Here is a 24,999-nt window from a genome sequence, read left to right as displayed (position 1 = left end):
AACATTGAACCTTGAGGTGGATAAGGACAACAACAGAAGACCACATTGGGTTCCACTCCGGTCAACCAAGATCATGGGCACAGACTCACCTAAACTGGATAGTTGAAAAGTAGAAGAAAATAACAACTACCTTGTCTTTTTCCAGTCTTCAACTGTCCAGTTTCGGTTAGTCTGCGTTAATGATAGCCTCATATTCCTGTTCTTTCACCTCAAGGTGTGATGTTTGGTGTGTTCTGAGATGCTTTTCTGCTCACCACGGTTGTAAAGAGTGTTATTTGAATTACTATAGACCTCCTGTATGTGCAGACCAGTCTGGTAATTCTCCTCTGATCTTTCTCATCAACAAGATGTTTCAGCCTGCAGACCCTCTACTCACAGGATGTTTATTTTTGTTTTTTTTGTGTGAAAATCCCAGGAGATCAGCAGTTTCTGAAATACTCAAACCAGCCCAACTGGAACCAACAACTATGCCATGGTTAAAGTCACAAAGATCACACTTTTCCCCCATTCTGGTGTTTGATGTGTACATCTCTTGACCTGTATCTGCATGATTTTATATTTTGATTTTATATTGGATAACTGCATAAATGAGCAGGTGTTCCTATTAAAGTGGATGGTGAGTGTATACTAGCTATATAGAAGAATGACAATAAAAACTTACTTGACTTAAATGTGTGTGTGCATTCCGTGATGGGCTGAGCCCCATTCAGGGTGTTTTCCCACCTTGCGTCCAGTGATCCCGGGATAGGCTTCAGATCCACTGTGACTCTGACCTGGTTAAAACTCTTACTGAAGATAAATAATTTAATTAATAAAGTTTTGCATGGTAACTTTTCTGTACTTAACCAAATAAGTCAACTGATCAACACCTTCATTAACCATCAATTATTCATTAATTCAAAGCCACAGTGAACAACATGAACAACACCTTAATGTACATGTTTGTGTTTGTTAAGTAGCGAAATTCAGAGCTGTGGCTGAAGCAAGTTACAAAATTTACACCTAAACATTTATTAACATGCTGTAGGATTGTATCAACAACAGTCAATGCAGGTGTGTTTCGGTGTGTGTTAACTTATGGTTTAATAATAAAGTTCATGGTTATTGCTAGCACCTCTCCAGTTTCTGTGTGTATGTTGACGTTAAGCTTTGTCACCACCTGGTGGTCATGATGTAGAAAACATCTGTCTGATTTCACGTAGTACCTATGGTTTCCAATCCCAGTTTGGTGGACAGAGTGGACAGATTCTGTCTCAGTGAAAGATGACTTGTGCTTGTCTGCCACAACCGATGGGGCATAGCCTTTGTGCCTGCCTGTCACAGGGAAGGAGGAGTGGCCTTTCAGTCGCAGTGAATGATAACTTGGGGTGTTTCTCAAACAGAAGGCTGCGTCCTAGCAAAGATGTCTTTCCTAGAACAGTCCTTCCGAGGCTTCTAAGGCCTAGTAAGGCAGCATGGCTACGTCATGAAGGTTTCATAAGAACATATGCATACAGCACCAACAGCTTGAGCTAAATAATAATATATTCAAGCTTAATTTAAATCTTTATATTAACTGACTTTATATAACGCAACACAGCGAATGCAAATTATATGACAACTGTCTGTGACCTCCCACACATAACATGGGCAGAATTTCATTTACAACAAAACAAAACAAAACAAAACAAAACATGAATGCTTTCATCTCCAAAACATTTTCGGTCTTACATTTTATAACAAACTCAGGGAGCTCAGTGCCGGTTCGTGTCCCGCCATTCGTTCTGTGAATTTCGGAATGTGTGCAAAGAATTGTGGGTGATTGGAGGGCACAAAGGATACACTGATGCATCCTTCAATATCTCTGAATGAAGGCCACGAAACGTAGGCTGCCTTCCAAGTATCCTTCAAATGGACACAGCCTTTGATGGTGCTTTATGAGGTGGCAGCTGAGATATGGGGCAGTTGTGGCTCAAGTGGTAGAATGGGTTGTCCACTAATCACAGAGTTGGCGGTTCAATCCCCAGCCCACATGCCGAAGTGTCATTGGGCACGACACTGAGCCTCAAGTAGCTCCCAATGGCAGGCTTATTGCTGTGTGTGATTGGGTGACTGAGAAACAGTGTAAAGCTTTGCACAACCACTAAGGTTAAAAGGCACTATATAAGTTCAGACCATTTACCATTTGCAGCCTTCCATTTAAGAAACACCCTTGGACTTGTGCCCGTCTGTCTCACTGAAGGTGTGGTCTTTGTGCCTATGTGTAGGCGGCTGTGGCTCAGGTGGTAGAGCGGGTTGTCCACTAATCGTAGAGTTGGCGGTCCGATTCCCAGCCCAGATGACTCCACATGCCGAAGTGTCCTTGGGCAAGACACTAAACCCCAAGTTGCTCCCGATGGCAAGTTAGCAAATTGCATGGAAGCTCTGCTACCATTGGTGTGTGTGTGAATGGGTGAATGAGAACCAGTGTAAAGCGCTTTGGAACCGTTAAGGTTAAAAAAGCTCTATATAAGTTCAGACCATTGACCATTTACCATGTGTACAGCATAAAGAAGCTGGGGTAAATTTGTGGTGTGCTATACTAATGCACTTTCAGAAATGACTGCTATAAATATCTGCTCTAATATTGAATTCTTTCTGCAACAAAACTTCCATTCCTAATGAGGTGAACTGCACTTTCAGGGCATTTTTATGAGTTATCAGATGCCACCAGGCGAAGTGAAAGCTAAATGAAGTGTATCATTTAATTACTTAGCTGGGCCTCATTAGGTCCTGGTAACTGCTCATTGGCTAAATATTAGCCTGTAGGAATGACATTTCTCTAGAATACTTTATATTTCATCAGGCAAATGTAGTATTTCTGGTTTAAAAAAAGCAAATCAGACAGATGAGAGCTTACTGTTTCCCATTTTATTGAACACATGAAAAGTCAAAATGGTTTGAGTTAGTACTCAGTATTTACACCAGTGAGAGAGAGTAGAGGGAGAAGGTGGCACCGGTGTATGATGTGGTAAAAATCTGTATACAAGAGTGAGAAGGCCCCTGCAGCTCAGAATGGATGGGTGGATGAGTGTGTGAAGAGGGTTTTGGGAGGAGAGATGTGATTGATGAAGAAAGATAAGAATGTGAGTCAGCTCTAAGCCAAAAGACAGTTTCGGGATGGACTCGTTTGCTTGGCTCAGAGTGCGAGCTGTTGGAAACAAACTTTTCAGCCTTTTTTGATGGTTTACAATGTTGGAATGACGTGAGTGCAGTGGTAAACTGCTAGCATGTAAACTCACATAGAAATTGGTCCCACATTTCAATCCCCAACACGACTTCAATCAGAGAAACACATGACATCATGAGGTGCAGTTTCTGGGTTCATGTACCAGAATTCCACAAATGAAAAAAAATAAATAAAAATTAAGGAATAGTTTGGACAAAAATATACACAATTTTCCACTCGCCCAAAACGTAGTTAATAATCCATTTTGCCAAACTATTACTTTGGCCTGTAAGTGCAAAATATGTTCACAAACCAAAAATGCAACAGCAACTTCAGAAAAACATCGTCAACTCGAAAATGGAAAGGCCCTTATTGAACATCACATGCTCGTCGATGATTATCTACAACGTGAAAGAGTCGGGGAGTTGGTGGGATATGGAGAGTTGGAGGCTGTTTATGAGCCATGTTTATTTTTTTAAAACAAGATAACTTAGATGCGAATGCTGAAAAGCCAGCTAAAGGAAGAAGGGTTATTCCAAAGAACGAATTACTCCTCACTATAACAACATCATAATAAATTGCTATTGTTACTTATTGTTACATATCTTCAACGAGGACCTAACGTTTCCATTTTGAGTAAATAATGATGTTTTTCTGAATTTGCTGGTGTGTTTTTGGTATTGTTGTTGCATTTTTTGTTTGTCACTTGATTTGCACTTACAGGCCACCATATTTTAATGTAATGTAAAAGAATGTCAAAAATACAAAGCAACAAAACATACAAACAAACAAAAAATTGACAATGTTAATAGCACATTTGGACAGAGCACTCAATTAGACCCATAAACAACAATGAAAGTCTTTTGTCACTGTTCTTCATTTAACAAATTTACTAGCAAACCTCGACACCAATGACATCTAGTTTAGAATACATTGCATGCTTGTTTCAGCTTTTAAAAAATAGTCGTTATGGACATGGTTACATTTTTGACTGGACCACAGCAGTGCTGATCATGGAAAAGGGACTCGGGCAGCTCGGCCGATTGATGTGAAGATGACGTGTCTGCATTAGTGCCGAGCTTTTATGTTCTTGGGGCACTAGACAACAAGGTGCTATAACATTTCTGATCGTGAACACATGATCTTGTTTTGCATCAGTTAAAGAGAGGCAAGTCGTGAACTTCTTGGGCTTGCTACTAATCGATCACACCCATGTACACTCTCAGACCTCCGAAAGTACACAATACAAACACGCTTAGAAAAGAAACCATCATATTCACAGTTTACAGAGCAAAACCGTTTCCCAAAAACAAGAACGTGATTCTGGTCCCGAACTAACTCTTCTACTCCCATAGTGGTACGGAACGATCGAACCACTCAAACTACACACCTTTTAACATTGAAGGCACCTTCTCCTTTGAATCGTGATGAGTTTTCACGTATATTGGTTTGTGTCATTATATTTTGAATGGAATTTTACGGAGACGGAACATTATCTGTACTAATAGCTACACCTTTCACAACCTATGGATATTTCAAGTCTATGACAAAGAACACACTGTATTCACACTAGGATATATCACGCATTCACAGTGCACAAACTGGCAGACTAAAGGAACTGGAAAAAAAACAAATAAAAACCTTTTTTTTTTCCAAATATTTTAAATTGAGTACTATGGCTTAAATAAAGAAAACAATATGGCCATTTGTTTATTATGTAACCAAAAAAAGGTTTATATAAATGAAAATTCTGTATTAATTTTGCTTTGTTAGTGTTTAAATAGTACTTCATAATTGGTGGTACTACTGTTTAACAATTATTCAAGCTATGACCATTGCAGCAGTGGCCTTGTTCTCTTTAGGAGTCGTTTGATCTTCATGTCCAAACGCTCCGGTTTGGTCCTATCAAAGACGGAAATCTGGAAAATAACAGCAAGCTCCCTTTCTATTGATTTACACAAACAATTATTCAGAAAAGAAATTAAAAAAAAAGAAATGAAAAGCTGGACGTGATAACTAGGTGTTGCTATAAAATGATCACAATATCTGAATCTGACCAGACTACGCCTCTCAGTCATTCAACTGTGCCTTCGTTTGTTGCATTGTGTTTTAATGGGAAAGCTTTTTTTTGCTTCATGTTCATCAACATAAAAAAAATATAAACTCGGGGTCATAATGAAAACAATAACCGTGGGGCATTATGGGACAAAATCTGCAAAGCAAGCATGCGAGCAATCTATTTCTAATTCTCAAAAATAAACAGTGAAAAAATAAAATAAAAGGCAGTTACTTTTATACAATATTTAAACACAACAAAACGGTTAAAATAAAATCCCCCAAATCCATGTGTAAAATAATAAAATAGGGCAATACTGCATGTAATAAAACAGTACTCAAAGATGGTAAAAGTATCGACTATATGTGTGTGCACAATGTAAAAGGCATTATTCAGGAGTAAAGCTAACGTTCCCAGTTATTAACTATTCACACTGATATTATGCTTCTCTTCCGAGTAAAAGACAGCTGAGATTGTTCTGAGGAGGTGAAGTAGAGTGCGCTAAAGGTTATAAAATAAAATAAAAAACAACAACCTTCCTGCTGTATCTGAATATGGAAAAACAGAACGAGAAACAAACAAACAAACAAACAAAAAAACCCAACAAAAAAAGGCATTTGCACGAGTTCTTTAGGCGCTCTATACATCTACAAACTCTTGTTCTGCAAACTCATAGAAGACACTGACTGAAGAAAGGAACCCTTTTTTAATTAAACCATTTGTTTCGATGTGGTAGTGACACTCTGAGGCCCTCGGATCAGTGGATCACGCTTTGCTCTCATTGCCGTTTGTCTGCGGGGCTTCATTGGGGACCGTCTTCACCTCAGCCGAGGGTTTCTTCACCTCCGTCTCGGGTGCTTTACTTTTCCCATCTTTGACAATCTTACCACTGGGAAAAGAGAGAGAGAGAGAGAGTGAGAGAGAGAGAGAGAGAGAGCGAGAGAGAGAGAGAGAGAGAGAGCGATAGAGAGGCACTTTGTGAGCTATAGCAATCATCCTCGTGAGTACACTTTAGTGTTTTGGGAAATTTATCCCAAGAGAAACAACACATTTCACACATTCTATCCTGACAGCAGAGATGGACCATTACAGGTCTTTTAATGAGAAGACGAACCCAGACAGAGTGATGTGATGTTGATGAGGATGACCGAGACAGTTTTTGTGAGCGAACAATAGCCAGATGATAATGGCGGCTCTCTCGCAGAAGCCCAGAAGCATCTACGCAAATGTTAACCTTCCCTTTGCTGTCACTTGAAATGTTTTTTTTTTCTCTGGGGGATGGCTGAAACAGCATACAAAAGCACTGCAGTATAAATTGTGTATATATATGAGACATTAAAGAGGTAGTTTTCTGTCTATGCCTGATAAAAGAACTTTTTTCCCCACATGATTTCTCAATGGACCAATTCATTGCCAGGCTAAATTGGCAGTAATGGAATTGACTAGCCTTGTACCAGTGTGCCAAATCATTCATAAATGGATAATGAATCATGAAAATGAATGACGAGCCTTGCGAGAGGAAAATTGGGGGAGACGCCACTAATTGCATGTCTGACATGTTTCCTCCCTTCAGACACGCTGTTTTATTTTGTAGGCCATCTGATCTGCAGTTATTAGCCAGTTATGCATGGCTGCTCGTTACACACATCGAAAGCAATGTGAGAGAGGCGACTGTTCAACTTCTGCTCCCTTTAAACCAAAACATGGGACCCCCAGGATGCGGTCATTGCCCTCTACACCTTTCCACACCCGTCTGTCACAGCCACAGAGGACTATTGTGGTGAAGAGAATGGGATCGGTGGAGTGCAGCCATCTCCCTTTACCATGTACACCATATCAGTGGCACGACACAATCTCAGCTGGGGGCTTAGTCAGGTTCAGTGGGCTGAGCTTTTGTTTCCTGTCCGAAAGTGATCTGCAATGCTTGGGACAGAGGCTGAGTATCATTAACTTCACCACTGCCAGCAGTTGAGTAGTGTGACCTTCATCACAATGAGGCCCGAGTCTGCTAGCAGCTAGCAAAGGCGAAGAGGCACTTGGTGGCAGTCACACAATAATATGCTTTGTTTAGAGTCTTTAAAGCAAGAATAGCATCACTGAGGTGATGTAAAAAGTCAAACGTACACACATCTACTTCTTAGCTCAAGCAAAGGTGGTAACATTGCTAACAATAAAATCCCAGTACGAGATAAAGGGGTAGTTTTCAGGTAACTGTTGTATCGCCCTAGAAGTGGGTCAAAAATCATAAAAGCTATGGCTAAGGTGCAGATGTGGACACTTCTGCTGAAACGTAGTCAGTCAGCCGAGATATGTTTAGCATTTGAGGATCGAGTAATATTGGAAATAGATTGCACCCAAAATGTTTTCTTTAAAAACATGGCCTAGGGGTAATTCCAGTAGAAACCAGTAGGCAAATCTTACTATTTTTAAAGAGTGAAACTGGTAAGCAGTGTTGGGGAAGCTACTTTGAAACTGCAGCTTTTCAAGCTACAAGCTACTTATAGTTTGAAGTAATTAAGCTACAGTCAAACTACCCTTTTAAAAAAGTAGTTAGCTACACTACAAGTTACTAACAAAAAGTAACTAACTACTGTACACTGAAGCTACTTAAATGGGCAACATTTTTAGTATGTCATAATTGAGAATCAGCTCTGTGTAGAATTTTGCATGTGAATCATAACTGTGTAGAATTTTGCATAAAGGAAATTAAACACAATTTGAAATAATTCAGAACAGTTAGGAATTTATAATGTGCACATTAGGGTACTTATCCATTTAAAATGACAATCGCGTTCATCTCTATACGTGACCTTAAATGTGTGCCTGAACTCTTGGATGTCGTATTATAATCGAAGTATTGGACGCAGTATTTTAATCTTTGATTTGCCAAGATTACATATAAAAGGTATAAGATTTATTATTTGATTCCTTAATACAACTTCGACAAATAAGCCATGTAATGCTCCATTATGGATAATAAGGATGAATGTGTCAAACTTGAATAATTGATACTTCCAATAGGCCAATAATAATAATACAATTATTATTATTATTATTATTATTATTATTATTATTATTATTTGTCATGTAAGGTGAGTGCAGTCGGATGCAAATGCAGTAAAGGCTTTGTTGAAGAAAGGCCAGCAGACAAATCCAAAACGTATGGCTAAAACATGGTCAACAACCAGGCAGAGAGTCAGGCGATCAGTAAACAGGTAAAACAGGATAAAAATCTGAATCACAGAACCAGAAACAAGAACAAGAGCATATAACTGGGAAAGTGAGACGCAAAACACTGAAACAATACTTCGAAACTTAACAATGAGACAGGGGTTTAAATGTACAAACTAATTAAAAGGGGGAAACAGAAACAGCTATGGACAATGACAACACATAAGTGAAACAACCAATGACAATACAGGGGCGGAGACAGGACAGAAACCATAAGAAAAGCACACGTGGAAACATAAAAAAAGTCAATGAAAACGCAGAAGCACACACTGTTTCGCTGTGGGCAGTTCACGTACACTGAATGCTCTGGTACTCAGCACAAGGGGAAATTCGTGACATTATGATTATTAACAATATTTATGTATTTATTTATTTACCAGTGAATAATTAATTAATCATGGAAATAAAAGAAAATAAGTTAAGTTTTTTTATCTATTATTTTTATCAGCTTTTATCTTGCTGCTCCCTTAAACGAGAAACACAGTCAGACTGTTGCATTAAGAATATAAAATAAATCCCTTGGCATGCACCGATAAACTTATTGAATTATTTTTATTTTCTGTACCGCTTATTCTACTGGGTCACGGGGAACCTGGAGCCTATCCCAGGGAGCACGGGCACAAGGCGGGGCACAATCACTTACACACTCTCACACCCACTCATACACCCCGGACAATTTGGACATGCCAATCAGCCTACCATGCATGTGTTTGGACTTGGGGAGGAAACCAGAGTACCCGGAGGAAACCCCCGCAGCACGGGGAGAACATGCAAACTCCGCACACACAGGGCAGGGGTGGGAATCGAACCCCCAACCCTGGAGGTGTGAGGCAACCGTACTAACTACTAAGCCACCATGCGCCCCTATTTTATTTTATTTGTAAGTTCACCTCTTCGTAGAACTTGTAATTATAACTTGTAAACTAGGAGTTTTCTGAGAGACCTGTACCACCTGACCGCTGCAACGTCATGCGGAAACACTCAAATTCAGCAGTAAAATGTAGTTAAGTAGTTATCTCATAATATTTGTGTCATAATTCGTGTAACTGACTATTATTAATATCTTAATAAGCAAGATTAATCTGAAAATAAAGGAAAGACAATACAATAGTTTCATGTCATTTTGTAGCTGTCAACTGGTTGTCAACAACCAAGTCCGAGGACGTGAACAGCTCCGAGTAGAATGTCCGGGTTGTCATCTTGTAATTACGGTAATTCCGACATGGTGTGAATCATTGCCCCATACATCACGTAACAAACTGTGGTTGTTCGCTTTACGTGTCCAACAGACGATCTCTTCCTATCCATGTGAGGTACAATGAGGCTTTTAATTCCTGTGGAGCAAACGGGCACTGCAGATATGCAAAGAAGCGCACCATTATAATTGGACAAAAAAAAAGTAGTGTTTGCTTGTGCTACATTACTACTCATTTGAAAAAGTAACTTGTTACTGGAAAAGCCACACTATTTTTAAAGTATCCGAGTTAATGTCACACTACTGAAAAATGTAGTTAAGTTAGTAGCGTTGCTAGTTTTAGTTAGCTACTCCAACACTGCTGGTAAGAATTAGTAACGAAGCCTACTGGTTTAAATCATTAAATGGAACATATCAACTGGTTTGGCTCATGATGTTTACCAGAGAGTTAGTGACTCTCTGGTAAACATCATGAGTCCCAATGTTCTCATGGGTTTTTCTGGCTTTTCCACTTTCAACCTTCCAATACATGCTAACAGGTGAGTTGACAAGTCTAAATTTCCCCTAGCTGTGTATGATGCAAAGGACTGGAGTTCCAGCCAAGGTGTATTCCTGTCTTGCACCCAGTGTTCCTGTGATCCACTCCAGCTCCATTATTACCCTGACCAGGATAAAACAAGTGCTAAAGATGATCAATATTAATATTAGTTTTATTCTGTTTTTCTATGGTATTTTTTTGGAGCCCTAAAAAGAATATTAATTCTTTTCATTAAAAGACCTTCACATATACTAATCTATCCCAATTATATTAGACCCCGCATCATAAAGCTTGAAGCTGGAATTATGAGGTTGTGAGGATTATAATATGGCTTCACTTCGAATTCAAATTTGTGTATTTAAAAATGAAATTTTGTAGTTTACCTATGTTGATCAATGTAAAGACATGATAATTTACATTGTCATTATATATATTTACAGAAAGGATTTGGGGTGAGACAGGCTTGCATTACTTGCTTACAATTAAAGATGCTAAAACTAAAGATGGTGATCTATGACATTTGGGGCAGAGGGAAAATCTGATCATTTAAATCTGATTTTTCAACAAATTGTTTAATCAAAGTCGCCATTTACATCCTGATTAACACGAGTACCTCTAGATGCAGATTATCCACATAAAAACCTGAAAGTGCAAATGCACCCATTTGCAATAGATCTAAATGCCATCGCTCAAAACACTTTAGGAGGTCCGAGACGCATTTTAGCCATCTGTCATGCCAAGTCATATTAAATAACAAAAACCCCCCCCAATAGTTGATGCACGTGCTTCATGAATGTTGATGCTGCCCCTTTTAAAATATCTAGTGAGATTATGATTTTTTTTTTATATGGCAACCGTCATTAAAAAAAACACGAATTTAATGACCTGGTGTTTGAACGTAATGACCTGATGTGCATGTTAACACATTATCGGATTTTGGTCTGGCCAACTGGAGATGCATTTCACTACAAGTGTAGACATGGGCGGTGGTTAAAAATCTCAAGATATGATATTGGTCAGGGTTGTGGTGAATTCCCAGAACACTGGGTGCGGGTTGGGGTTACACTGTGGATGGGACGCCAGTCCATTGCAGACCACCATCCAGACACACATTCACACTTAGGGGCAATTTTGAGTAGCCAATCGACCTGCCAGCCTGTTTTTGTGAGGAATCCAGAGAAAATCCACACAGACACGGGGAGAACATGCAAAACTCCACTTAGATGGTAACCTGTTACCAGGACTGAACCAAGGACTCTGGAGCTGTGAGGAAACCGCTTTGCAGCAAAATCCAGATATAATCCAGAGATGCAATGAAACAACCAGGTGAAAATGAGGTCAAAGATGCATGCCCAGTGAGAGAGAGTCAGTTGCACTATGGCCAAATCATATCAATTCATTCCGCCTGGATTCACAGTTTGAAAGCATATTCGAGCTGACCTGACAGTCTGACAGTAGCAATAGTGGGCACGCTGACGACGAATCACCTGAGGGAGCAGAGATAGTACCACCTCCCCGTCACACTCATTAAGACAAATCTCTTTCTCCATCAAGATTTAGCATCGCCTCAATCACACCTCGACTTGGGACACATTAAGACCACATATTGACTTTTTATTGTGCCCGTCCGTTTGTGAGTGCCTTGGGCATGAGGGAAGCTAAACAAGAAGGAATGCTCCGATTTATTTATGGCAGGAGCTTTCTGTTTGCAGTCACTTCTCTCTCAGAGATAACAGAGAAATCAATTAGTTCATCCCTGAAAACAATCCCCCCCAAAAACGCAACCAATTTCACACTTTCATAATGGTGTTTACGTTTAACACCTGCCACAAATGATCCAATTTTCACCAGTGGCACAAAGTGGTGCAGAGCAGCTATGTTTAGGAACACTGTACATCAGAGCACGTAAGAACAGACAGTAATGGTGGCTACATGAGGATAGAAGATGTTTGTCCTTATTTTGCCAAGTAATAGGTGTCCCTGGGTCTACAAGGGAGTAAAATTTGCTAAAACAAACTCAATCACCAATAGACTTTCTTTTCTTTGGAACAATGACCTGATTTGCAGTAAAATAGTGGTTTGAGTTATGTAGCATTCATGATGGCTTGTTCACTCACTACATGGCTAATCAAAAGCTAATTTTTTAGATATAGTTTGCAACCTATAGAGATAGCTATTTTGCTTTAAGAAAGGATTATCCGTTTTATTTCCATCACAGTTCAGGAATATTTGTCTAAGTCAAGGTTCAAATTGAAGCTAAATAAACCAATGAACCACATTTTAACCTATTATAGCCATATGGTTAGGAATAATAACATCATGGTCTATCGCAAAGACAACGACAGCAGGACCCTAAATCAGCATTTTTGTTACTGTAAGTATATTAAGGGACCACCTTTTCCAGTTACACTTCCACTCAGTATGTGAAAGCAGAACAGAAAAGCACACACCCTAGCATCACAATTTCAAATCCCACTGATGCCACAGCCATCTGTGGCCTGGGGCAAGGAAGCAAAATTGGCTATGCTCTCTAAATGGGAGGGATGGTATACTCTCTGCTGTCAATCACAGCAACATTTGAGGGTGTCTTTGAGATAATACATATGAAACAGGGCAGACAGCACCTGTGAGCGGCAGTTCAAAAAGATGTGGTTGGCTGGCTTCACGTGTCTCTGAAGAAACACACGTTAGCCTTCACTCTCCCCTGTTCCATGATAGGGGATAACTGGCTGAAGAGTAGAAACTGGCAGGTGACCAAATTGGGGAGAACATGGGGTAAAATTATACTGAGTATTCTTATGTATTTTATGCTACGCACTACATCAAGCCAAACTGGAAAATAAAGTTTTGGTGATGTCACTTTACCAAGTTTGCATTTTGCTGATCATTTTTTTTGGCTCAGGTATACATCACTTGGCAGAATCTCGACATACATCAAAGATGCTTTCATAAGTAATGAATGTTTCAGGGCTGGAGTGCCATTTCCTCATGAAACACACTCAGATTAGTGAAGTGAGGAGAGACAAAGTGAGTGGAATGAATGTGGGTGTGTGGATTATTGAGGGAAGAGAGACTACCACTAACAAAAAAGGTAAAAAGTAGTGAGGACAAACACACACACACACACACAAACACACACACACAACTAGAGCCATACTCGTCCTGGCTGGGCACAGCGGGTGCACTGGTGGAGTTGGAGTCATTGGCCAGATCAGCATCTGACGCGTGGTGGGCTCCTCCATCTACCTGTGAGACTGTAGCTGAATCTGTATTTTGGATGGCATCTGTAGCATTTTTGGGTTTGGATGAAGAGGGAGTGGATTTGGGGATTTCTGAGTGCCGAGAAGCCTGGGTGGAGGGACCATCACTCAGGTCCACCAGTGGGGTGTCAGCAGGCGGGGAGGTAGGAGAGGTTACGTTGGCTTTGGGGGAACTAGACTGCGGAGGGGCTGTGGTTTTGGGGTCAGGCGCAGGGGCGGTGCTGGAGTTGAGGGTGGTGCTGTCACTAGCAGGACTGTCAGTGACTGACTCTGAGTTAGTGGCTAAAGAGGGAAGCAAGTCCACTACTGTGGCAGTGGTATCAGCAGCATGCCTGAGAGGACAAGGGGAGATGAAAGAGAGGGTGAGATAGAGCAACAGAAAGAGAGAGAGAGAGAGAGAGAGAGAGAGAGAGACAGAGAGGGAGAGAGACGGCCATATTATCAGGGAAAAAACAAGAAAAGAGTGGGAGGGATGCCAAAGCACACACATATGCATACAGTATAAGTGAGGGGTGGACAATATGGAAAAATCATATCACGATGCTTGAAAACATTGTCACAATACTCAATATGTATTATGTTATTTAGCTTTGGAATAAAGTAGCAGCAAAGCAACAGAATCACATAAAAATGGCGATGACAGTCATTTCTAGTCCTGAAACCTGATCATTTTTCGATACAGGACCTTCTGTTTCCTGCATTAGCTGCAGATAATATGAGTGGGTTATGATGAGGAAAGTGTGTCTAAATCAGGGTAGAAGCTGAGAGAGAGACAGGAAGACATCGACAAACGAGCTGCCATCTGAGTGGGAAAATGGGCAAAGCTAAAGTATTGACCAGCGCCACTCACGCTGAGGCACTAGTAAAAAATAACTAGCACAGGAACAGATACTTCACTGGATTACAGATTTTGAGGCTGAAATCTGCATTGCTAGCATTAAAGACATAAATGCTAGCTTCAACCCTGAACTATCTGTGCTGAAAGCCAGCGTGGGTTCATTGCTCGATTTTATTATTTATTTATTTATTTATTTATTTATTTATTTATTTTAATCTTGAAGAAACAAGACACTGAGATTTTATGTATTTATACTGTGAATTAATGCACTATCTTACTGAAAACATTTAGCTGACATGGAAAAAAATACTAAATGTTCTCATTAAAGGCAAGCTAGCTACATAGCAAATGTAACTTAGCCCCAATGAAGGAACAGCTGTGATGAATGCTATCATTTCTGCTAATTAAAAATATTAGCCAGTTGTAAAAAAAAAAAAATTGGCTCATTAACAGCCAATAACTTTTCTGAATTATATTTCTTGATTCCTACATCACTATGATATTCCTGGTAAATATGGCTAGTAAAATTAGCAAGCTAATGCTTTGCTAGTGACAATGCTCCACAACATGTTAAATGGTAACTTTTGTACAAGTGTCAACTTTTCAACTCTGGCAATTGTACATCTGAGAAATTGATCCTGTGTGAAGAAATAAGATTAGCTATTCAATTAGGATGAAAATAATGGCACCCAATAACAGGAGGAAGATATAGTGTGAATGTGGCGAATATGATGCAATAGCTGAGCTGCATTACTGGAAGATTAACCACTGCTCTTAGGAGGCATTCTTTCATCATTTTGTCATTTAGAGCTCTCTGTGAACTATTCCTTTTATGGGGCTTTGGTACAACTAAATATCAATCAGCTGTGCCTTGAATGCTTGGTAATTTACAGGCGATTAGCATTATCAACATATGCATGTTAGTATGAAGCCAAGCTTGTTTTGGCTCTATGAAAACATTTACAAAACTTACTCAATGATAAATGATAACCGTGCTGAAAAAAAAAAGAAACCATCAAAGAAATTCTAATGGTTTCCACTAAAATACCAATACAAACCATCAGCTGTTAACTATTAAAACCATTACCAAATGGTTTCCATTATATTACATTACATTAAGTACGTAGATCCTTAATGGTGTCCACTAGACATAACATGCAACCAATAGAAGGCATTACCAGTAGAGACCCACAGGGACCATTACAATTTCCATTAAAACCAATACAATTCCCATTATAATCATTAAAACCATTACAAATTCTATGAATGTTTCTATTTTTTTTTCAGCAGGGAAATGATAAATGAGGCCCAAACTGCCAGCTATTTTCATTATGCCACACTACTGTCAGAAAAAGAATGTACAGTGCTGTGAAAAAGTATTTGATTTATTCTGTTTTTGTCTATATCTCGTACAAAATGGTTGTAGATCTTCAAACAAAATACCACATAAAAATAAAGGCAACCGGAGTAAACTCACAATACAGTTATTATTTTTATTATTTTATTTAAGCAAAAAGGTTATCCAAAATCTATCATCAATGTGAAAAACTAATTGCCCCCTTAAACTTGAAATCTGGTTATGCCACCTTTAGCAGCAATAACTGCAACCAAACGCTTCCGGTAACTGGAGATCAGTCTCTCACTTACTTCTAGGACTAGGACTTACTCCTATGCTTGGATCATTGTCTTGCTGCATAATCCAGTGGCACTTGAGTTTCGACTTACAGAGTGAAGAACGGACATTTTCCTTGTATTTTGCTGTAGGGAGAAGAATTCATTTTTCCCTCAATTACTGCAAGTTGCCCAGGCCCTGAAGCAGCAAAGCATCCCCACACCATCACACTTTCACCACCATGCTTGACCGTAGGCAGACAGATGTAACGGGACCCTTGTCTTCCAAATAGTCCCACTTTCGACTCATCAGTACACAGAACATTTTCCCAAAAGGTTTGAGGATCATCATGGTGTGCTTTGGCAAAATTCAGATGAGCCTTAATGTTCTTCTGGGTTAGCAGTGGTTTTCACCTCGCCACTTTTCCATGGATAGCATTTTTGCCCAGTGTCTTTCTGCTAGTGGAGTGACCACTATGAGCAGTGACCTTTATTGATGCAAGAGAGGCCTGTAGGTCCTTTGATGTTGTCAACGGCTCTTCTGTGACTTCCTGGATGAGTAGTTGCTGTGCTATTGGAGGAATTTTGGGAGGTCGGCCACTTTTGGGAAGGTTCACTACTGTGTCAGGTTTTTCCATTTGGAGATAACAGCTCTCACTGTGGTTCTTTGGAGTCCACGCTCCTTTGAAGTAGCTTTGTAACACTTCCCAGACTGATGTATTTCAATCACCTTCTTCCTCCTCATTTCTGGAGTTTCTTTCAATTTTGGCATAGCGTGTTACTGGGTAAGACCGTTTAACCAACTTCATGCTGTCGACAAAGTTCTATTTAAGTGTTGATTTGATTTAACACGGTTTGCAGTAATCAGGCCTGGTTGCATCTAGTCCAGCTGAACCCCATTATGAATACAATTTCATAGATTTGCGGAATTAGTAACTAACCCTAGGGCAAATACATTTTCACACAGGACAGTTGGTATTGGATAACTTTTTTGAAAAAAGTTGAAAAACTGTATTTTGTGTTTATTCAGATTGCCTTTGTTTCATCTTAAATTTCTGAAACAATTTAGTATGAGATATACACAAAAACAGAAGAAATCAGGATGGTGCAAATACTTTTTCACAGGACTGCATATAATTTATAATAAGTGATGTGATTTACCGTGCTATCAATATAATATCGTCATCTAACGCACTGCCAAACTGTAATGACTGCACCATGCAATTTCAATGTGAAAAAAGAACACATCTACGTTTGCACCTTGTCAAACATTCACGTATATAAACATGCACAGATAAAGCATAACGTAATTAAAGCACAGCATGGCACATCTGTGAAAAACACTACATGACCGGAAAGACAAACATTAGACTTGGGAGTGTTCCTTCCCTGGAACTGAGCAGAGTAATTACACCAACAGCAAAACCTCTAAGTGTCTGAATCACGTGTAGAATTCTGAGCATGGCTCCATTTCATTAATTGACCACGCACAAATAGCTCTCCAGCAGGTAATGTATTAGCTTCTATTCAAATCACTCCCCATGCTGACTATTCTGACATTGGTGTTATTAGCTGCCTATTCTCATTGGTGTTATTAGCTGCCTATTCTCATTCTTTCAAAATAAGCTTTAATGCATGCCAAGGCTTAGTCACCCAGACCACCATTAACTCCACCTGAGAAATCTTTTCCTTGCTTTCCATGCATGACTTATGAGTTCCGTGCATAACTGTGTGTGTGTGTGTGTGTGTATGTGTGTACGTGTGTGCACGCACGCATATATGTAAGAGAGACTCACTCAGGGTCGGTAAGTGGGGTGGTCTCATTGGGTTCAGTGGGGATTCCTCCCTCATGGTTGGGGGTGCGCTCTTCCTCAGTCCTCACTTCCACTATGGGCTCTTTTGACTCATCTTTCCTGTTAGAGGATAATGGACAAAAGATTGATATTTTTCAGATCCAGTACAATGTTATGACCTTAGGTACATATTATTGTCCTAAACAGCTTTACCGATTCTCGACAGAGCAATATGGCCACATTCTTTTTGTGCTATAAAATGAATGGTTGTCTATCGATGCAACTTAAAAGTGCAGATATAACTAATAACTAATCTGTCTAGGTGTGCTGCATGTTCCTGCAACAACATCAATTGTTAGACATTTTATGTATACAGTGCTGTGAAATAGTATTTGCCCCATCCTGATTTCTTCTGTTTTTGAAGAATCCTAAAATGTCCAGGCTTCAGTCCATAAATTGAAACTCAAACTCAAGTGGATTATGCAGCAAGACAGTGATCCAAAGCATAGGAGTAAGTCTGCCTCTGAATTGCTTAAAAGAAGCAAAATTAAAGTTTTGGATTGGCCTAGTCAAAGTACTGACTTGAACCAATTGAGATGCTGTGGCAGGACCTTAAATGGGTAGTTCATGCTCAAAAACTCTTCAATGTTCTAAAAACATGATGTACATTTTTCTCCTGCAATGTGGTGAGCTGGACGATCAGTATAGTATAAAACAATATAGTAAATTTTAGTGTTAATATTTTTACACAGAAAATTTGTCCTGTGGAGGTTTTATTGATGTGGATCAATAACAAGTGTTAACACATGGTGATCTGTTACTTCTGTTTTTTTGTGTGTGTGTGTGTTTATTTATTTGTTTGATTTTGCTAAAAATTACCATTTGATTTGAAATGATACTACCAGACTCAAAAAGTCCAGGTACTATATACATTCTCATGGACAAAATGTATAATGTAAAAGTGTTGTGCTTGTAATGTGATATTTGAGACACAAATTGTGTTCTTAGAACACACAGAAAACTCAATAGATCTAGAACATGAAAATAAAAAAGTTCAGAAAACATTTTGCTAACCTAAAATTTGTAACCGGTTCAGGGTTAATCATTGTATTTTTATTTGTTACTTTTCTAGCTTATTTTCAGGCATATCTCTGATTCCTGAAGCCATTTCACTTTTCAGATTATAGCAATGTGATTAGCATAAAACACCAGCTTTTAACTCAGGTTAGCCTGGCCAATTTCTTTATAGTATTGTTCTTCCATATATTTAGGCTTCGGAGATTTTAACAGGCAAGATTTCCCTTACTGCATTGGATATAACACTGCTCTGTGCTCAACACACACAGAATTATACCACTTACAACCCAATTTCACTGTAACAGTTAACTATAGTGATTTTATGTCTATGACATCAAGACTCCACATTATTCTTATTGCAACCTACATCATGGTGCCCTACTCTTAACTCCGAGTGAGCCGCCCATCATATTGCCATTATTCTCATTCATAGAGTCAGATAAGCTCCAATCAAGCCTGTTACTGATGGAGATGATAATGAAACTGGAGGTCTGATGAATGGCACAGTGCCTATAGCACAGACTGACACAAAACTGAGGGAAGCAAAAGAAATGAAGTGCTCACGTGAAAGCTGCCTTGCCCTCTTCAATGTCCTTGCCCTTGGCGGTGGGGCCAGACTTGCCGCAGAAGTTGACAGCAATGCACATGAGCAAGCCGCATTTGTTGAGGAAGTAGCAGGTGACGTCCATGCCGATGAGCAGCAGGAGGAAAACCACGATGAGAATGCCCACGATGGCTCCTGTACCAAGGCCTGAACCACTGGCCACTGGGTCTTAGGAAGAAGGAGAGAGAAACGTGCTAAGTGTAGTGTTCTTCGATGCACAAGACTTCTTCTGTGACTAGGTCTAGCACCAGATTGTGTACATTTAGATTAGGATAACACTTTACTAAAAATCTAGTTTGTGGCCTAGACCAAAAACATGAGTCTCCAGTGTCAGAATTTAGCACCATAGGTGATACCAGGAACTAACTTACATTTACGGGACTCAAGGGTAAAATGTATGACCTGCTGTTCTTAAATCAGTAAAAAATTAGGCAAATTGCCGGTGTATAATACTGTGTTCAGGACGTGTTATTATGGGAAAATAATCACATTCATGGTGTTAACAGTAACTTTGCTTTGCGCTGGGCCACGTTACAGAACCTCTTCATTGATTATTTTTCTAAATTAGCACACCCAAGTCTTTTATTCTTTACATAAAAGGAATAGTGTAGCATTTTAACCTAACCTCTATCCATCACATTTTACCATGTGATGATCCACATTTTGTCCACGATCACCACAGTCAAGGATTTCAACATTTCCTTGTACTGAGAAAACAACATATAACTCACTGGAAGGATAAGGGCATTATTGAATGGTCAGCAAAAATTCAACAGTCTTACGAAACAGATATGAAGGATTTATTTCTTCATGCGTTTTTTAAGAGTTTATTGGATAATTAAGGGTTATTAGCTTTAAAAAAAAAAAAAAAAAAGGTTCCACTTGGAACACTTTCTCACAAGGAAACACTCTGTTGTAGAGTTCTACTTAGAAACTATAAGGGTTCCCCCAAAGGGACAACCAAAGAAACTTTAATGCTTATGAAATTTCAAAAAGTGTATAAGGTTATACACTTTCAAGGTTTTGTGGCAGCCATGCACCATCAGGCCGTAATTGATGCACTTTGATGTTTTACTTTGAGTTATACTGATTACGTCTTGCCAAAATATAACCTCAAATAATTCCCTCTAAATAGTCCTATCTCTTAAAATATTAATTATACAGATTTAGAGCAACGCACACAAACATACTTGAGAGAAGAATTTAAGAAATCATTCCAGGAAAAATATTTTGAGAACACATTAACATTTACTGTCTGTCTCAACAACTATTCAGATTTTTTTCCCTCAGTACAGGGAAGCAGATTAGATTAGAAATACATTAGATTAGAAATACAAAGGAGTGTTCCTGTAAACTAAACTGATCAACTCATGCTATTACTGTGCGTATCCTGACATAAAAAGAGTGATCGGAAATGTATTGACTTTTATATACAGATGATCACTTGGCTCTTAATTGTTGTGAACTAACTGTGACTGATATCAAGAATAAGCTTTAATAGGGGAATCATGCTTAATTTGTACAGTGATAGATGACACTATGGTTATGGGTTACTCAATGGTTCTTTGCATGTTTGATTTGAACAGGTTATCAATAACTGGAGCAAAACAACAGAAACAGTAAGTTAAAATATTCTGCATCATTACTCATCCAGCTGAACAAATTTTTGGTGCGTCCCTAAGGGGAATAAAAAATATAATTATTAATTCCTCAATGAAGAACAAAGCCAGACACACACCACACACACAAGCTTCCTGTGGTTAAATACAATAGCTGAAACATACAAGACAACACCTTTTTCTAAGGAAAGACTCCATAATGTTTATGCAGTATAACACAGAATGCTGAAAACCTGATCATCCTGCATTACTCATCTGCACAGCATCCACTTTCAGAGGCAAAGGTTTTTGCAGCTTATGTCTTCCATCTAATAAAGTTTTTTTTACACAGAAACTGCGCTGGCATGAAATTGAGACTCTAGTCTTATTATTAAGGGTTTGGTGCTTTAGAGCATTGATACTTTAGAAGACTGCATAGATGTATAAAACACAGGCTTACACATTGACAAACACTGAAACTGGACCATGTTATGCATTTCAACAGGAAAAAAAGACCAAATGGTAAACAGGAAGTGCTGTACTACTTACCAGCGATAAAAATGTTTACACCATGGTTTACACCATGTTTACAACAACCTGCTACTACAAGATTTTCTTAGATATATGGACACAATCTGAAAAGAATCTAAATATACAGAACACTTTGAAGGAGTGCGTGGGTGGTGGAAACATAGTGAGAACATTTGCCTTTGGTCCATGAGGTCATGAGTGCAATATGAGCTGTTAATATCCTGTTAATGTTCTGCTACTGTCATTGTGCCCTTGAGCAAGCCTGCACCCACACAGTACTCCAGGGGGAATGGAGTGGTAACCGGAATTTGTGCTCAGAGCAAAAATATCAGCTGTCCATAATAATATGAATACATCTACAGCATTTATAAAACAATTATGCATATCCCCCAGCCTTCTGACTGATCAGGAGGTGGTGACTGATTTTCTATAACATCAGCTCTGACAATCGTTCCAGCTGCAAGATTCATATAATATGCTCATTCTAATGTGTTACTGTTTCGATAGTAACAACTTCAGGGACTTGTATTGCGGACGCTCCACATTAATCGACAAAACAGCCTGGCTTGCCCTGGCAAATGGCTGCAGTATAAGAGGAATAAAAAAAAAAAAACACTTGCTTGGAGGTGCTTTTATAGGAATATAATCAACTTCAAGTGGGAACAGTAACTCCACATCGCATCAGGCAACATTTTTTTCCATACTTAATCCCATTCTGGGATAAAGTATGACATCCATTAGTGGCTTTACGATAAAAAAAAAAAAAAAAAAAAAACCTACAGTGTAACAAGGTGTGATCCTGAATGACCCATAATTTATAATGTAAAAATTATAGAGGAGTAAACATAAATATACAAATGGTGGATCTTAAGTGTAATGACTACAGATTAAAGCAGCAGTGTAATGTTTAGGGAAATCTGCTGTATGTGAGGTGAATTGCAATTACTACAAAACACTGACAAGACTTACTTTCATGCCTCCAACCTATCACATTTGACCCCACCTACTCTACTGAAAATAAGTTGTCTGTTAAAGGAAAGATGGCAGACGTGAGTGACTCTGTTCTGGGAAGAGGTCATCTCAGGGCCAGAAAAATGCAAATGAAAACAATACTTTAGCCACATTTCATGAGTGACAATATTACAAATAACAGCGTGTAAAGGTGTTTTAAAATGTTTTAATATGCTTACTGTTTGGAAATATGATGCGATTTTTCAAGGACACATGTTTAATATCACAAACTGCAGCTTTAAATATAGGAGATTAGATGAGATCAGATGGCAGGCCTGCCTGTTGATTAATGAGGATTATCCCAGAGTAGAGTAAATGCTAAATATGAGCCAGTTTGCAAGTCAATTTTTTTTTTAAATGGAAGTATAGTCAGAAGCAGAAATGTAATGCAAATGTATCCTTGAAGGTGCAACAGTGGTCCTTAGGGTCCCCAATTATATACTTTGAATAACTTTAAAATGTACACTACATCCTTTTGGTCTTCTACATAGAGTAGAGGTACAAAAGACAAGCGACACGTGTTTATACCCTGAAAGATACAGTTTATTTGTATAGATGTTGTATAGAGTTGTATAGATGACTGGAGAAACTGAGAAGCACAAAGTAGGGAAAAAAAGAGGGAAAATAGGAAAAAAAAAAAAGGTTTTGCTAATTCAGCTCTTCTGCTGAATTAATATTAATTGGCGGTATTCACTGCTTCTTTTCCTCCATAACAGCCTCTGTGAATCCCTGTTATCTTTCTCCAGCATGTGCTTTCCAGTCAGTCATCACTGCCAGGTTCTATGCTTTTCAGGATTGAGAGCCTGGGCTATAAGGGATATGTCTGATTGAAGCACAGAGCTGAACATGAACACCTCTTTCAAGTTGACTTATTATTTCTTAGCTTTCGAAGATTAGGTTGGAAAACATTTTTTCTGCAATTTCCTAATATACCAGTCTTTACTTTCACTCAACAAACATTTCTGCTGAACTCTTCTCATCAGGGACCATTCAACTCAGGAAGTGCAGTCTTAGCCAAAAAACCCTCAATGCTGTATTGGCTGTGTAATTAATTATCATTAGCTGACATTCTGTCAGGGTCTAAACTAAAATATCTATATCTAATGAAATGTGCCCTTCATTTACAGCCTTATAAATAAACACATTTAAATGTTTCAAGAGACCATGAATTATTGATGCGTTCAAAGCAGAGTTAAGACGGAAATAGATTAGAGAGAAAGCAATTCAATTTTCACCATGCTTCACATCGTAACCTGCAGCTTCAGTGTGCATCAGTTAGGAAGGCATACTGTGTGAAACTTCTCTTAGAACACTTTACGCAAAAATCTGTCTTAACTAGTCTCTGTAGTCATATGAAATACCTCTTAAATCTAAAAAAAAAAAGTGTTACTTCTTTCAAACAATATTTGTATTCATAATACCAAATACTTTTTTGCATCAATTTTTTGAAAGAACACCAGATAGCATTCTTCAGTTTGTCTCTCTGAGGGACTTGCTGGAGGGTTTTACTTTCAGAGAAGCTGTTAAGTAGATCTTCTTTAGGAAACTAGGACCCTTAGACATGCCATTATTCCTTGAGGAAACACACTTTTTAAAGCATTACTTTCCAAATACACATATTCTAAACCTGTAAACTACACCAAGTCACTACTTTGACTTGTATTTAAACAAAAAACATATAAAGACAAGGTATTTGATGTTTTACCTAATCAACTGCATAGTTTTTTGAAGGTAAACATTTATTTTGAAATTGATGCATGCAACATGTTCGAAAAAAGTTGGGACAGAGGCAATTTAGGACTAATGGTGATGTGACAAGTTGAAATAAGAAGGTGATGTGAAACAGGTGAGGTAATCGTCTAATCATAGAATATAAGGAGCCTCCAAAAAAGGCCTAGTCCTTCAAGAGCAAGAATGGGTTGAGGCTCGGTAATCTGCCAACAGATGCGTCAGCGAATAATCCAACACTTTGAGAACAACAAATTGGTAGGATTTTGGGCATTTCACCTTCTACAGTGCACAATATTATTAACAGATTCAAGGAATCAGGTCAAATCTCGGTGCGTAAAGGGCAAGGCCAAAAATCACTTCTGAATGCGCGTGATCTCCGATCCCTCAGACGTCACTGTCTTAAAAACCGTCATGAGTCTGTAATGGATATACTGACATGGGCTCGGGAATACTTTGGTAAACACCATTCACCACTGCATACACAGATGGAAGTTAAGGGATATTAGCTGTCCATAATATGATGATTATTGGTTGTTCGATATGAGCGACAGGGTGCTTACTTACATTTATGCAGAGAACTGTAGACACAGGATGTGTAAAGCTTTCAAATTTTGCTCAGTTTGCCTCTAAGCAGTTTCTGCAACTCAGAGAAAGACATCTTAAGATAGGCTATGTGGTAATCTAAAGCCATTATTAGATCATACATTAAGAAAAATATTTTTATACAAATGTAAGTTA

General features: G+C 38.8%; 1 protein-coding gene across 2 annotated transcripts in view; it reads right to left on the bottom strand.

Annotated features, from left to right (window-relative positions):
• Positions 1-2,850: 2,850 nt before the first annotated feature.
• ncam1a (neural cell adhesion molecule 1a) overlaps positions 2,851-24,999 on the bottom strand; it is a 317,584-nt gene continuing 295,435 nt past the window's right edge. For both annotated transcript variants that reach the window (XM_053648811.1, XM_053648812.1), the window contains 3 exons: positions 19,351-19,558; positions 17,713-17,829; positions 2,851-6,132 (listed from right to left, as the gene is read on the bottom strand). In XM_053648811.1, coding sequence (XP_053504786.1) covers positions 6,009-6,132; positions 17,713-17,829; positions 19,351-19,558 — 449 coding nt within the window. In that variant the 3' untranslated portion in view covers positions 2,851-6,008. The remainder of the gene's footprint in view (positions 6,133-17,712; positions 17,830-19,350; positions 19,559-24,999) is intronic.

The sequence above is a fragment of the Ictalurus furcatus genome, chromosome 18 (genome assembly GCF_023375685.1).
Source record: "Ictalurus furcatus strain D&B chromosome 18, Billie_1.0, whole genome shotgun sequence".
Classification (NCBI taxonomy): domain Eukaryota; kingdom Metazoa; phylum Chordata; class Actinopteri; order Siluriformes; family Ictaluridae; genus Ictalurus; species Ictalurus furcatus.
Note: the sequence above shows the minus strand (reverse complement) of the source record. Positions and strands in the feature narration are given on the sequence as shown.